This window comes from Hylaeus anthracinus, unplaced genomic scaffold (assembly GCF_026225885.1).
Source record: "Hylaeus anthracinus isolate JK02 unplaced genomic scaffold, UHH_iyHylAnth1.0_haploid 11981, whole genome shotgun sequence".
Classification (NCBI taxonomy): Eukaryota; Metazoa; Arthropoda; class Insecta; order Hymenoptera; family Colletidae; genus Hylaeus; species Hylaeus anthracinus.
Window position 1 is genome coordinate 1168577 of NW_026534329.1, and position 16726 is coordinate 1185302.

General features: G+C 42.8%; 1 protein-coding gene across 1 annotated transcript; it reads left to right on the forward strand.

The window, feature by feature from the left end:
- Positions 1-9323: 9323 nt before the first annotated feature.
- LOC128885563 (mesocentin-like) lies at positions 9324-13332 on the forward strand. The gene is made up of 5 exons (XM_054139662.1): positions 9324-9429; positions 10936-11254; positions 11762-11976; positions 12096-12377; positions 12878-13332. Exons 1-5 carry the CDS (start codon positions 9324-9326, stop codon positions 13330-13332), a joined length of 1377 nt encoding a protein of 458 aa, XP_053995637.1.
- Positions 13333-16726: the final 3394 nt, after the last annotated feature.

Genomic DNA, 16726 nt, shown 5'->3' on the forward strand with positions numbered 1-16726 from the left:
ACCTTCAAAGCAATTAAGTCGTTATACTCCCCAGTGATACCTCGAACATTTACTTCGAATAAAATGGAAATCGATCGATTCCTTTTGCAACGAGACACTCACGTTTCCGTAATTAGTTTAGCAAAGTTGAGTTTTTGAACCGTATTCCATAACTGCAACGTTCATAACTTGAACAGAACGATCGAAATTGCGATATCCTTTGTCAGTGCAAAGCCGTGGATATCGTACTAGAATTTTAATGCTGGACAATGGTCGATACTTGCCACGAGTATAGCAGAAACTGTTGAACAAAGTGCAACGAGTACGAGCACTGTCCAACGGTCGCGTGCGTACCGTTTCCTAAATGGTCGCATGGATGACAATAATCATCCGCTATAAATTTCATTGTATCCTAAGCAATAAAACCTTCGCGGTACCTTTCCTGTAGTAATTTTGTTACGGATGTTCTAGCCTTGCGTACGTGCCGAGACTCGTGATGGCAATCTGTTTGCGAGCTTTTTTTTAAAACGATGTTACGGCATCAAACACCGCGTTCGCTTTTCCGCGACGCCTCAGAAAGACCTCGCGGATGTTCTCTCACATCCTCTGGTTACCGTTCGCAAACCCGTCCATGCCTTCCGCGATATCTTCATCCGACAAAAAGTGGGCAGGAAAAGACAAATAGCCACGAACCGGTGGAGATTGCGCAGCGTAGGTAGACCTGTAAAGAACGGTTAGAAAAGGACGAAGGTGAAAAAGACAAGAAGAGGAAACGACGCCAATGTTCGCCGCGAGCAATCGTATTACTCGGTTAACCCGTATGCGCATACGGCCGAATTTATTGGACGCGCGACAAATTTCGCGTGTCGAGCGAAATGGACGCGGGACAGAGACGAAAAGCTCGAAGCGACCGGGACAACACGTCGGAACAAGGAAGCGCAAAGCATTTCAACGTAATGAGAAATAGAGATAGTACAAAGGCATACGGCGAAGACCAAAATAAAACGGATGGAGATGGAAAAGAATTTGATAGACGAAGAGAAATAGCTACCGCGAGTCGTAAAATTATTCGAGCGTGCGCAGTCGAAAGCTTTCTTGCGGGAGGTACGTAAATTAAGATTCGAACAATATATGATCAAACGGATCGCGATTACGACTCTTATTCGATTCGTCAATTGCCGTTGCAAGCGTTGGAAATTCAGAAAAAATGAAGGTAAACAGCGGGAACAAAGCGAAATTGGAATTAATCGGTTAGGGACAGAGAAAAAATGTAGACATCGGAAGAGGAATATGTGCGGTACGCCAAGCAGAAAAACAGACAACGAGTACACGCTTACGAGTAAAAAGGGCATAAAGGGTCGGGTAGGAAAATACAATAAAAAAAAAAAAAAAAAGATATAGGAAACGGAGAGGCGCAGAGTGACGAAGTCTGTCGCAATATCCTGTAACGAAAGCCAATAAATAAAGGACGGCTTCGTCGCGGAATTAAAACACATACATCACGATGCTAGCTGGTAGGCGTCTCCGCGTTTCCGGTTCTCGTCAGTTCTCGCTCCCTCCGCTTTGTTCGACGATGCTTCCTCTGTTTTCACGGTCGGCGGTGGGTGTAGTTCGGGGACTGCGGTCGAACCCGAAGCTCGAATTAATCTTCGGTCGGGCACTGATTGCGAAATAATTTCGCGATCGAACCGCCCGCGCCAACGGCTTCCGCTCGTTACGAATGACGCAAGACGCGAACGTCGCTCGGTTATATATGCCTTTAACCGTTCGATACTTCCCCATGGAATCTTGCTACAACTAAATCTCTTGATTTACGAAGGTAATTCGTACCATGGGAACCGATCATTTTCGCGTTTAACTTTACATCCTGTTCCGGATATCGTGCCAACGGCGAATTGCATGTCTCGATAATGTATTTTCTAGGCTACGTCGGCTATTCGGTACTTTGCGGTTGTCACCGAACGAGTGCGAACCATTTTTTTTCGCAAATTTTAGCTTGGAGAAAACTAACCTCGAGGAGGAGTTTACGATGCTTCGCGGTACTACAATTTTTTCATGGCGTGTGAAAAGGTGCGAGGCGAGACATTTTGAATTTATTCATGAAATGCACGACGCGCTATCGAATCTGTGAGTATTTCGAGTTTGAATCGTATACTTATTCATGATTCGGTTGGCGCGCATAGCATTCCAGCACATACAGAACTTTCGAGGTTAAATTTACGCAAGATAGTTCAGTAATTTGCATATATATTTGAGTTTTAGATAAAGTTTCGTGGACCAAGAAGTGTTTACATTTTCTAATTAACACAGTTCGCGCGATAAACTTCGAAGCGTAGAACTATTCTTATAGAAACATTATCTTTGATGTATATTTAGAACATGTTCTTTTATCAACAGTTAAATTAATTACTTACAATACTATTATTTTCTCGATAGAGAAAGAGTGGAAAGATTCTCCACTGAATGGAGTGGCATCTCAGATTTTGTGCAAATTTGAGAATGTTGCAGTCGTTTTCTTGAGTCTTTTACTTAAGTATCACGCAACGTATCAGCGGGGTTCGTATCTCACCCTGTATACATATTTCTATGTAATATTTGCATCTAGATCGGATATGAACTAGATTTACCTAGATTCATGCATGCATTCTATGTATTACCTATGTCTAGGTGACGTATGGGCTGGTCTATCTAGGTTTACCCAGACCTTCTATACATATATTCTCGACGTTACCATGATCCGGGTTAGGGATCGAATGCGGTCAAGCGCTAGGTTAACCTTGTTTTATATTTTCGAGTCCTTCCGTCTCATTCGAAGATCGATAAACACGGGTTGCTCCAGGTTTTTCAGTGAGCAATTACGAGGGGCATCATCAAGGTTTTAATGAATAATCAGAATGATGAGAATAATCAAAATGTACGATACGTTTATTCTTCTCTCTGCGAAATTTTTATCCGATTACTGCGACCGAGACCGCATCCTTCGAATCGTAGTTCGTCCCAAGACGCCATTAGCACCCAACCAGTGTGCGAGTTTGCTCGTTCAAAGGACGAAAGAAGGTGGGATCCATGCTATTCGCTCTCATTCTTTTCGAGGCTTTTTGGGAGTAAAAGGGAGCGTACTACTCCGTTTCGCACCCACCCATTTCGTGCTCACGGTTTCAGGGTGGCCGCAGGGTCACCTCCGGCTCGTGTTCCTCACTTGTTTCCGAAGAAAGGAATCTTCTTGTCCTCGATTTCGAGCAGAATTACTACGGGGAGTCGAGCATCCTTTCACCAATTTCTTGTCACATTTTGGCAATGTTGTTCCGCGTCGTTCAATTCCCTTGCTTTTTCCATGTCTTGTGCGAAATAAAAATTGTACCAGATATTCTGAAATGGTAGGTTCATTAGTCCGAATGGTAAAGAAATTAACCAGTTCGAACGTTATTGAAAGTTCCGTTCCATCTCGTTCTCCCTAACTAATCAGTGTAATAGAGTCAGCCGCGCAAAAAGCAGTGTACGACTCCTGAGATCCTCGCAAGGATGCATAGAGCAGGAGATGACTGGAGTTACCACTCGCGATCGGTTTTCCGCGAGTAGTTGGACCGGAGGGTACGCCGAATAGAACGCAGAAACCGTAGGGGGATGCGTTTCCGCAGCCATCAAAGGCGCGACGGGGCGAAGCGTGCAGTTGCCAGCGCGAGAAGGTGGAGGAGATGTAAATGGCGCGCTTCATTAACGTGAGTTACCGTCGCATCCATTATTCGCGGTAACCGAGCTGACAAGCACGATTCCAGCTTGTCCAGGGTATTACCGCGCCACGCTCCTTCCTGGACAGCCAAATTGGAGCGGGCTGATGCCGTCGCTCACAAAACGTTCCTTGCGACAGGGTCGTATAATCGCGCTATCCCGTCTAATAGGAGCGTTCCTTTCCGCCACGAAAGACTGGCAACCGAGCTTTTCGCGATTAAGGCTTTCGTTAATTCTGTCGCGCGTTCGTTACCTCGGAAGATCGTGTCGCTTTGGTTTCCGAGGCAACAACGCTTCCTTGGAACAGACGGCTGTTTTCGAGGAACGTGTCTTAGGAAACGTTGGGATGATTTTCCGCATATTTCGCAAGGATAACGTTAAAACCGACGTTGGTCTCGTTTTAACAACCAGACGTTTAGTTTGTAACGAGAGTGTCAACGTAACGTATAAGAATAACGTAAGAAGAAGAAGCGGTGTAGCAAAGAGCGGTTGCGTACGATGCTATCATAATAAATATTAACGACCGCGATTTCCTTTTACGATAAAATTACAGATAACGTTCATATCGGTGACACGGAGAGGATACGATCCTCGATCGAAAAATGGGAAAGCCGATAGCCGATACACGATCGTTCCTCGGGAAACAATCGAGACGCTCGTCATATCGGAATGTCGAAATCGTTAAGCGCGGTATTCCGTAGATATTAATTGAAGCTGGAATTAATTCTCCTAGCCCACCCTTCCCATTACGAACCACCTGAAAACTTGATTAGTATTCCCCGAAGCAGCGCCAACACGCTGACGGTGAATTTCTGCGAATAGTTGGAAATGGTAGTAGATATAACGAACTTGGTCGCCGTCTACGAACATGGCGATGCAACGGAGATTCCTCTCTCCAACTTCTACTTGTTATGCGTTTAGTAAATGAAACGAATGTTTCGTCGAAGCTTATTCAAAATATCCTTGATTGCGAGCAACAATGCCGACCATTGTCCGCATTCTCGAACCGGCACATGTTTTCGATGGTTAACCGAACCGTCCAGGATTGTTAGACGGAGCTTTCGGCTATCAATCTGTAAAACAACACTTGTGTACATCGAGAGTTAGGTTGTAATCAAGACACGAACGTTAGGTTAAATTGGAAATTACCAGTGCCTGGCATTATTAATATATTCATCAGTCAGGGTATAGTAACGGAATCCACAGGGACGAGACTCGCGAGGGACTTTGCTGAAGAGGCGTTAATGATGTTCAGGGGGTTCGACACAAGTTCTACCACCGCAACTATTAAATGAGAGAAATCGAATTACGATTGTGATTTGCATCTGTTTGTCCACTTTCTGTATTAGTGTCACTTGTGGCGATCCTAATCCGAGACATTCGAGGCTAGGTTGATAAACAACCGATGGCTATTACACCTCGCCTTCGTGCATTAATGCGATGACTCCATGTTACGACACATATTTACTCTGCCTTGCGTAGGGTAATGAAAACGTTGTTATCCATGATAGTATTACAGTACTTTCGATAGTTTTAAAACTGACAAATCAATCCAATTTTTTACTCGAGGAAAACAAATGTAAATAAATGAATGTGATAGATTCGCTTCGAGCCAGAACGAAATGTTTCGATTTGTCGTTTAAATATCGATCAAAGGTTAGGATATAGTTTCGGCTACTTGAAAATTAGCCTGCATGGCGTGACGGGTCTGTGTACGCGACGCGGAAAGGTGATTATATCGTTAATCATTCCCGTCATCGGCGTAGCTAACGGATCTGTCTCTTTGTTTTTATTCCATCTGACCGACTGGTTCATCCATTCGAGCCAATGGAAAAATTGTTGAAAACCCATCGTTAATTATCGACATTCCGTATCGACGGTTCGACGTCGATGGGATGCACGATTAACATGCAAATCGACTCACCGTCCACTCCAGCGAGGTGTAGATCGTTCAAAGAATCAGCAATTGATAATTAACGATAAAAATCCGTAGCGACGACAGCTACGGTACCGGATCATTTTGTTTTAATATCGAAGAGCCGATTGTCGTTTCGCCGTTAATTAAGGCGATCGCGCTAAAAAGTCGAGCGAATCGACGAATCGCGCGAAATATCGTCTCCTTCCTTGTCTCCATTCCTTCTTCAGTTTCTCCTCTGGATATGTATCGTCGTTGTTGGCTGTTCGTTCGCTTCGAGCAGGGAAGTTGAGAGAAACCGACACCCATTCGATTCGTTCCGTTAATTCAGAATTTCTCGCTAATTTGAATCGATAAACGGGTTTGTCTCGTTACTCGATATACGCGTAATTAGTTCATCCGGATGGTGTGCGCGTTTCGCGACGCATATGTCACGCATCTACATCAATTTCTATTACAGTTGCTGTACGTGCGCGAGTTGTCGAATGAAATAAGCGGAAGTGACTTCGTGAATGCGAATATCGGCGTTTTAATTTAACCCGTGTTTTTCCACTCGGTTGTTGGAATCTGAAAATTCTCCATACATGTGTTTCACATTTTTCGCACGATATTTCGTCTCTTGCTTTCTACGCTTCGTGCAAAAATAAAAAAAAGAACGGCTCTGTCCGTGAATCGTTGGGATAGCGTGAAAGTTAACGAACTTTTCGCGTGTTTGGTATAAATAATGTTTTTTATCGCAACGAATAAAATTTACGTATACGGAGCGGAAGGTGAGGCTTACTTGTGCTGTCATTAAGGCCAACTTATTTGGAAGAACAGAATAAATAAATACGTAACACGGTAAATGATAGTAGTAATAGCTCTGTAACGATGAAAACTGGAAGTGTGTTGTGATTCTTATTTCCCAGAAGGATGTACAGTTGTCTGAAAATACTTGTCACTTTAAATCTAAATCCCTCGGTTTAAGTATTTTGAATGCACGCGACGTTAGGGATAAAACATCTGCGACACACTTGCCCGGGACTCTGCGTACTTCTTACGTCTGTCATACATTTTTTACCGTCTGACGAATCGTGGGAAAGAATTACCATAAACACTGTGTTACTTTCGATAGCGATGCGTTTGCAATTGAAGAATAACGAGCGGAAAGTAACAAAATTTTGAGTTAATAATGAAATGACAACGACCGTGTGAAAAACGTATCAAAAACTAATGAATGTAAAACGTGAAATTAAATAAATGGGCTTCTCAATGAAGAAATATTGAAATTCGCGGTTCCACTATGGATTGAAACGAGTTTTCAAACGATCCATTCACTGGTCAATTATCAGGTAACGAATACCCGTATTTCACGATAGCCAATTATTTGACACATGTCCCAAGCAGTTGAAATACTATCAGTTATGCGCATCGACACCATTTATTTCTCCATAAATCTGTCGGACCTTTCGACACTGGAACCCTTTAATACGCTTTCACTTAAATGGCGATAAGTCGATCGAGCACGCTTATCCGATAAAATTATCATATCTCCGAATCACGGATTCCCAGACGCGCGCGGAAAATCCAGGATTTATCCAACACCCGTTAGCCAAGGGATAGAGTGACAAAAGGAGAGGACAGCAGACTGGCTTTTCTCTCTAAAGCCCGGAGGCGGTAGTCGTGGAATGAAGGGAGTACGGAGAGTCACCCCTATCTTTTCGCGTGCCTCCCACGACCAGCTCATTTATCAAGCTGGCTTCCATTAATATCCGACAAAATAGTACAGGGACGCGCGACATCCCATAGAAGTCATGGCTGTCCGTCGTGCAGTACCTAGCCACGGCTATGCCGGGCTTCTGCATCTCACGCGGTACATCTGGGCTGCAAGTGCTCGTTCCACGTTTTCGGATGCCACGGTTCACCGACTCGGATCCCTCGAGCGTTTGCTGCGTGACGCGATTAGTAATGGACATTCGAATCGCTTATTTCTCTCTCTCACTCGCTCTTCCTAGCAATTTCCTCAAACACGACGACTTCGTTGACTTCAAATAGCGTTCTATTTTATAACATCTATGGAAAGGTTGGACTTGACGAGGAAACTTGGAAACTTGGAAGTTTTTTGTAAAAATTAGTCGCGCTTTGAACGTAGTAAAAACGAGTCCTCTTGGAGGGGTCCAGGCAGGAATGGCAAGCATCTTTCTTCTCGCGATTCACGCTCTTTATTTCCTCTCCTGGTACTGAAATGTGGGTTGCTGTGGTCACATTTCTCCTTTTTCCGCATCAAGGTCATTAAAACCGTTCATTTTTCGGGTTACAAATAAAGGAGCGATAGCGGTAAGCAGCACGCGGTCTGGAAAGGTGCACGGTTGAAGGATTGTTCGACGACTGGTAAGTTTTCCAATAATGGGGCTACGGTTGTTCCCTGTTTTTCTTCGTCAACGCCCGAGGCAGCTTCGGCAAATATCGACGACGACATTCAGCCTCGCCATCCATGTCGCAATGAAGAAAATGACTAATTGATAACAGTAATAATAGAAAATAAGTAATCTCTCGATTGTTTCATTCGTGTAACTATATTCCGAACGAAAACAAGAAGAATAAACGAGGAACGAGTTAAGGGTACAACGCGCATTCCAGGTGCTTCGACTGATTTATCATTGTAAAAAGTCGTTGAAAACAACATCGGACTATATAGCATCGATCGATGTCTTTACATAGCCGTTGGGCAGAGTTACGAGGATTGAACTCTTTTCCTAGCACGAGCCCTCTCTCGCTCGGTGCTCGAATAAATAATATTGGCCGTTGCTCGCGCCTTTCACGTTTCACGATTGACTTTCAAATTAAAGGACAGCTCGCGATACTCGTCGATATTCGAAAGCAATTAAAGTTTTCCTTTTGAGCTTTTTCTCCGGCTTTTCTGCATTCTTCTCCGCGGCTTCCTCCGTTACTTATCGACGGGCTCTGCGAAGGGTTGGCTTTAAAGCTACCTCTTTACCCTCGTCTAATTCGGTCTATCGCGACAAGGTCGAGAACTCAACTCGTTTATACATCGAACGCGTAAAATAGTCCTTTCTCGGAGTCTGAGCATAATTGGAATTCCCTCTTAAATCGCGTACGTATTACGTACATTGTCGATCGCGAAGGGCTAAGAATCGAAAACACGGAATGCAGCGTACCTCTTCCTGTCGATAAACAAACAGCAGTTGACGTCGGCGAATAAACATTTTCCGCATTAATTTATCGGGTTTCGACTCGAAGGGAATCAAAGATACAAAAGCTTTCGATAAATCTGCTCTCTCGGGCTGTACGCGCGCGTCATCTCCCAAATGGATTTCAGCATTGTTGCCGGAGGCTGTTCGGCAACGCTTTATTTCCTCCCTCTTGGCCGAGTAACAGCCGAACAGTCGGAATTGTCTCGGCACTGTGTAGCTTCCTTCGGGATCGTTACAGCCCATTAATTTCGAAATTTCCCAAGCGACGGAAACATAATTCGCATAAGAACGTGCTCGACGATTTCCCAGAACTTCCCCGTCCATCCTGTTTTTGTTTTATTTCAGCCATCGGTTCGAAATCTCCCAGACAGGAACACGTTCTCCCGACCAAGACCAAGGGTTAAATAGAACAATCTTTAAACGGAGGTCTGTTCTTCCAACAACGAGAACTTCTTCGAGAAAGAATACTTGGGCGCACGATTCGTACGAGCTTACATTTGACGAAAATGGTGCACTCTCCATTATGGTTCATCGTTTCGCGAGACGAAGTGGATCAAAGGTGCGCGGAAGCTTCCAATCGACAAATGGATTTCGCTGCGGCAACGCTCGGTTGTACGTCCCCCTTTCCTTCCTTTCGCTTTTATTTCCGCGAAACACTCGAAGAACCGTGTCATTCGTGTTTCCCTTTCCATTTCTAGTATCACAACTACATAGTATCATACTTTAGGTTTGCAAAGAACTGTCTGCAAACTGTGTTAAAATATATTTTTGATACGACGAGAAAGCTTTGAGTAACGATTTGATTGTCCCGTATGCAACGTGCAAGGCGCGTTTAAGAAGAGTACTTTGTTTGCGCATGCGATTCGTATAGAAAGCGCGGATAGTTTTACGCGACGATAAACCGCTTTTCTCGTTTTAGTTTATTGTCCCACGGCACTGTACGGCAGAACCGTTGCTATCGAATTTTCAATGTGGTTTTGCACGGTCCCATTGGATTGGTTTCGACGTTACCGAGATAGCGCTTCCTTTCGCATCGATCGCGCGCTGTATTTCAATCTTATCTCAAATTGCCAATTAAAGAGCGATTCGACCTATCGCAATGCTTGAAAGCGACACGTTTCCCGTAACACTTTGTACAGAAATGCGTCTTTGTGTACGTTCCCGTGTCGATAGTCGAGATTTTCCAGCTTCGACGCTGGTATTTCAGTGTTTCCCTAGTTAAATTACAGGTTACTCACCATTGCTCGAGTAAATTGCAAGTGGTCAGTTTTGGCAAAGTACATAGTTTTCGTAACGAATGGAACTTCGAATAACGATCCTACAAACGTTTTCATTACTTTTCGTACGGACCATTACAATTTTACTCCGTAGTACGAACAATCGCCAACAGGTTGACTCGGTTATTTTCCGGTTTTATTTCGCGCACGAAACCGAAGACGATAAAAATGAACTTGCCAGGGAAAGCGTTTGGGATACGAGAATTGTATTTCCAGCATGAATTTCGGGTGGTCGATGGTCCTCCCGTGGGAGAAAGACGGCGTAACAACCATCGTAACTTCTCGCTCATCGCGTATTCTAGTCAGCAGTTTCGGAAGAGCGAGTAACGTCCAATCCGAAGCTGAAACTAGGTCAACATTTGCTCGCCAATCTGAGAAAAGAACGAAATACGTCCGCAAGAACCGACCGCCTCTGCGATGTCGAGCGAGACTCGACCAAATGGGCTCCGGCTGTCGATCCGGAACTTGGATATTTTCGATCCGTTTTAGAAATCGAGCTCAGAAATGCCCAGTCATTCCCACGAAGAATAGTTGCTTTCCGAGTCCAGATTCTCCAAAAGTTTGCTTACAGATTCTCGACGAAAGTTTCATAATACAGTTAGGTATCTATTTCAAAATAAATCGAGCTGTCGTCCATAATTTCTCCGCAAACGATTTTGAAAAAAAAAAGGACATCGCGTGACAAAACGCGACGACCTCGATGTCACGCGATCGTTGTTGAAACAGAAAGGTTGTACTTGACTTTTACAACGAACAGTACATGATCGACGCAATATGAACATAATATTGTTTGCGCTTTTTCATCTATACATTAACGATACGCCTTCATCGGTGATTGCAGCATCGACGACAGAGGTGGCATCGACGAAAACGCAGAGCAACGAGGAGGACGAGGAAATCGAAACCGTGCCAATGACGGAACAGGTTATGGATCCCAATATAAAAATAACCGACGTGCCGGACGTGGAATATGGCACCGAAGAGTGGGACGCTAACTGGGATAAGAACAAGGTTATCCGAGACGTCGCGTACTACATTCGAGCGCACAAATTCCAGGACTTCGATCGGCGTTATTACAGGAGCCTCGAGGATTCACCGAGCAGACTTTACGAGGAATTCCCTAAACCACCTTTGAGATCTTTGCATTGGGAAGTACGCAGGTATTGGCTCGACGTCGTGCTCCGTTCGAATGCTTTGTTGGACGTAGAATTATTCGATAACTACATCGTTGACTCGTGTTTGTCGATTCCTCGGTATAATTGCTAGGTTTCGTAAATGTTTTGACAATATGCGAAACTCTAAATTAGCATAACAAAGAGAAATCTATATTCTATTCGCGGGCCTCGATTACCCTTTAATTAGTTCGTTTACAATAGATATCGGAACGAATGGTTTGCGTCGGTTTCAGGAACTAACTGCCATCGGTTATACGAGTTACCTATTTTCACTTAACGAAATATGCATTAATGTATATCGAATAAGGTTTCCTGGGTTAAAGAACGTTGCTCTCTGTTTGTTATTGACTGTGGCACATACTCGCTAGTATCAAACGATGTTATTCGATGTCGATGCCGATGTCGAATTTCCGCGAAACAGATGCCGAAACACGACCGCGACACAGAAATTGCAAGAATTCTGGTATCGGTGATGCGTGTCATTGTGTGCAGGCACTGCGATGCGAGCTTCCTCGAGTGCCTGAAATATCTCGAAAGGACTATTAAGCTTACCGCCCTCAGGCGAGAAGACGACACCGTCACGATCATGAAAGAACAGAAATGGAATCTTGCGAACAATACCAAACAGCTTCTGTCCGTTCAAAAGGCTTGTCAGATGGCCCAGAGGCGTGACAATCTAACCATGGTTCCTTTCCAAGGTCCAATAGGCAAGCGCCCAAACCTTCCTCGAGACTCTTCTAATCAAGAAAAGAGAATAACGATATTATCCTCGCGCTTCGATCATCATCTGTACACCTTAAAAAAAAATTAATTCACTCCGTTTTAGAACGATTCCAGTGGCGAACTACCGTGAGTTATTACATGTGTTGGTATACGATGCTCGGAGTGCCAGAGCTGAGTATTTTCGGAGAGTCCTGTGGCAATCACGCAAACTGCCAGATCGAATATGGAGCAGACAACGGAGATCCCCGAGCCGATGACACGAAACCGTACGGTTGCGCGCTTTATAGTTTCTGCCCCGATCATTGTTGCCCCATGAGGCACATTCGATACACAATTGATTGCGAACACTCGCCTCTCAATCCTTGCTACTCTGGGAACACCGCGAGTGCGTAGAAACTACCTTACTACCTATGTCGTTAAGAGGATTGCTTCTGTTTCAGGATTAAATACCTTAGCTAATTTCATTTCGGGGAGATTGCGTTACTTCGACCGTGTACCTCGTTACCGCGATCATTAACGGTCTCGACAATATGTATGCCTATTAATTTTCACGTAAATTTCAAACATACAAGTTAAATTTTCGTTCGAGGCAATAATATTTAGGCTGCGTTTCATAATTAAATTTGCTGTTTCCGTCGAATCAAATTAATTAATCTCTCGTTTTCAATCACATTTTTCTTCGATCTCTCCTTTTGCATGCTATTTATGCGACGTGTTCCTTGCTTTAGCAATGTATTCGCTATAAATGTGAGGAAACGTCAATCTTTTTACGAACGAATCGCCAATGGACATCTGCTTATTTACTGCACGTATGTCATGATAAACACCTTGAAATGTAATCGTTATGTAAATCAAGTAATCGTATTTCTTTCTTAATTATTACAGTGCGGAGGGAATGCTCGTTAAATCGACAAGAGAATCACGACTTTGTAAGCTTGATAACGAATCAAATAAATATCAGTTGTCAGTGTCTCGAACATGGCTACGAATGGTCCTCGAGATTCGGCATTTGCATCGACGTGAACGAATGCACCCGGGGCGAACACGACTGCTCCTCGGAGGATGGTGAAACGTGTATCAATATGCCGGGTGGTTACGAATGTGTTTGCAGATTCGGTTACGTTTACGATCCAGAACAGAGATCGTGTGTCCTCAGTTCCGCCGTGAAAGACATGTTGACGGCTAGCGAGATCGACGCCAACGTTACGAAGACGAAGAGCATTTTCGAGACGATTGTCGATACGATCACGAAGTCGACGGGCAATCGTCTAATTAACGACTGTAGGATTGTTTTTCTGGTCATTTCTACGCGTTTCTGGATATTAGCAGCAGTAAGATGAACGATAAAACTTTTTCTTACAATGCTACAATCGATCGGTAGGAATGTTTTTTTATTGTTATTGTAGTTATTATTATTATTCTTAGTATTAACGGCAAAAGGCGTCAATTGATTTACACAATACAGAGTAAAATGAAAACAATTTCGAATTCTGTTAAACGAAAACATCCACGTGTAATGCTACTTGAAACTTGCTATTCGAACAAGCTGTTTGCACTGTTAAAATAAAGGATTAGAGGAAGCCGATATAACAAAGTTTGAAACGGTTGAAGGGCGCCTTCATTCTGTGTTGACGCCATTTGATTAAAAGCGATAATTTACCCCTCGTTAAAGTTTAATTAGTAGGAGGGGAAATTAGCGCTGTTTGCGCGATTGGATTAACCATTGTTTAGCTTCAGCGTGTACACGATAACGCGTTCCGGTTCCGTAAACTGCATTATTGCCGGTTGGAAAGTGCCGGATACTTAGAGCGAAGCGCAACGTTGAAATTTGTATTCGTAACAATTCAAATTTTAATCTTGCCGCATAATAGCGCGATTCCATGTGTTTCGTACGCTATCGCAAATGGCCCATCTCGACGGTTATTCGCCCTGCCAACGGAAAAACGATGCTCTCCCACGGATTGCGGTATTTAGTATAATAGGCGCGGATAGAAATGTTAGACATTAAACAAAAACATTTAATGCGTCTTGCGAGTGATAAAAATATTCGTATTAAATGAATGGTTTGTTAGTCTCAGTGAACTAGTTATAAAACGATGACTGTTATGTCGCGTTTTATCTATTGAGAGTGTACTGTACACTCGCAAAAGGAATGTAACCGCGCGCCGTTTAATAAACCGATCTCACCTACGGGCAGAGCACTTTCCGGAATTAGGCAACCGTTGCGTGGCTGGGTTCAAAGACATCGTCACTTTTGTACGCTATTAAGCCTTTTCCGGATTCCGAGCTCTCTCTGCGAGAAAGCTCGAAAAGGATCCAATCATTTTACACGTAAACCGTTTTTCCTTGGAAAATTTATCTAAAACCCAAGGTACTCGCTCGTTTGCGCGTTCGTTCGTTCGTCTTGGAGAAATTCTCAAGACGCTTCGACTTTGATATCAAGCTGAATGCAATACTTTTTTCTTTTTAATTTTAACCGTCTGGAGTTTATTCTTTGGGAAATTCTTTAACTAACTGGCAGTTTGTTCTTCGTGTTTCGCGCACATCTGCCTTTATAAAAAGATTTAATCTAACTAAAGCGCTGTGCAGCTTCCAACAAGTTAAAATCTCGCCCTACGTTCACGGTTTTCGAAAAACTTCTCGTTAAATGTAATCCCCCGTAACTTTTATGTACTTTTTTCGAATAGTAAAAAGTTTAATTGGTCTTCCGCCTTACTTGATGGGTGAAATATTATTAGCAACTTTATCGTTAGAAATTAAAATTACGCGAAGCATCTGTGTTTCCGTGTACCGTTGCACATATTATCGTTTATCTTCAATCTCATAAACACCTGTGATACACCTATACATTTACAGTGCAGAAAGTTGTTAGGTAACGAGCTATAGCTGTTATTAATCTAATTTAAACTCAATTTAGACGCGAATCAATAGAAGTATACAAGTCTCTTGTATACCATTCTTGCTGTTGTTTTATGTTCATCAAGAGCAATATTATACGGTACTGTATCCAATTACTCTGTAATAAACGAATATGAAACGTTAAACGTTCACATTTTTCTCATTAACGCGAGTGCAGTCCATCAAGAAAGTTTTAAACATTAATATAGCTGTAGGATATTTTGTGTACGTTTCCACCGAGATAACTGTAAACAGTTTTAACTAATTTTACTGAAAGTTATACACATGTTATATGAAATTCTCGCTTGCACATTCGTAGAATTAACATCGTTCAAAGTACAGGTGACGCATTAAATATCTAAAGATCGTTTTCGATAAATATTTCTTTTCAGTTTGGGTCATGTTACAAGTTATAGAAAACCGTCTCGATCCGATGTTACGTATACCCGAGGAAACGACCGCCTCGACGAAGTAACAGTCGCACACTTTCCATTCGACCTGGAAGTACTTACGTAATCGATAGTAATCGACAGTTGTTTGTTATTACATAGCTCTTAATTACACTTTCGCGTGGTTAACATACGACACTGTCGTACCAAAGTAATAATTTTTAAAAATTTCCTTGCAAAATGTCCATACACCGGTCCAATTTAAAATTCTAATCTTGCGTGAAACTCGGTGCATTTCTATGCACTGCTACATCGTTGCACCGTTGCGCGTTGTCTAACACAAACCGCTATACTGTGTTCGCCATAATATCGTTGGAAGCTACGAAGACGGTGTCCAGTTATCGAAGTAACTAATTCGATAAGAGGAACGATCACGATATAATGTAGAGTATTAGACAAAGTAAAAACGTGAGGTGATGATTAAACACGTTATGAGTTCGATCGCTTATTTCAATCAACGATTTTCCAATCTTGTTCGGTCGGCGTTTCAACAGCAGCGTTCTATTAAGTAAGTAGTAATCGATGTCGACTCGAACTCACGATCGGAATTGCAAATCCTCAAACCGCTTACGATAATTGTGACAGGGATCCTAGGACGAGTCGCCCCATTCTGTAATGAACATTTCCAGCAATAATTCGCCATGTGCGCATTGGGGAATTATTTGACGTAGTCAATAATAAATCGAGCTATAAATTACTGCCAACTGACCACTGATGTCAGATGCGTGTACTTAAAATCACTTTAATATAGACGTGATCAAAATGAAGATTTTTCTATATTTTCCCATAGCTGATTTCTCTAGAGAAACAAAATTACATTCGCAGAATGCGCCCAGCTGTAAATGAATTTAATAATTCTGACAACTTGTTCCATGGCACCACGTTCTCGCACGGTAACTCAGTTTTAGCAGTTCTACGCAAATGCGCATCCGCTGAACTCGTATGTAAACTTAATCATATGCTGGTCCGTATTTGTATGTACGGTGTATAAAATATCAAGCGGGTTTGTACTCGTACATAAATTACTATTATTACAATTCTAAAATTTCTCTATCTGTAAATCTCTCAGCTAAGTTCACCTAAAAAAAAAAAAAAAAATCCATACATTTATCTTTTCTAAATGAGTATACTCCCTTAACAGGATGTATCCATGAAACGCATATATAATATATTGCAATTCGCGATAACACGGAAAACGGAAAACGGGAAGCGGGAAACGGGAAACGGGGAAAATCAACGTTCGATTCGAAAATACGCCGATATCGAAAAAGACGTCACGCAAGTGAGTGGCACACTGCAACGGATTCGTGACGGGAAGTAAACATTGGCATCGATAGAGAGATGAATATCGACATTCCTTGATAACGAACGTCCATCAGAGCGTCGG

Bases quoted from the DNA above. Each gene is read 5' to 3' on its own strand.
- LOC128885563 (XM_054139662.1), top strand. From the start codon at position 9,324: ATGGTGCACTCTCCATTATGGTTCATCGTTTCGCGAGACGAAGTGGAT. The intron at 11,255-11,761 runs GTATTGGCTCGA...CATTGTGTGCAG, and splicing joins TTGCATTGGGAAGTACGCAG to GCACTGCGATGCGAGCTTCC. The intron at 11,977-12,095 runs GCAAGCGCCCAA...ACTCCGTTTTAG, and splicing joins TCCTTTCCAAGGTCCAATAG to AACGATTCCAGTGGCGAACT.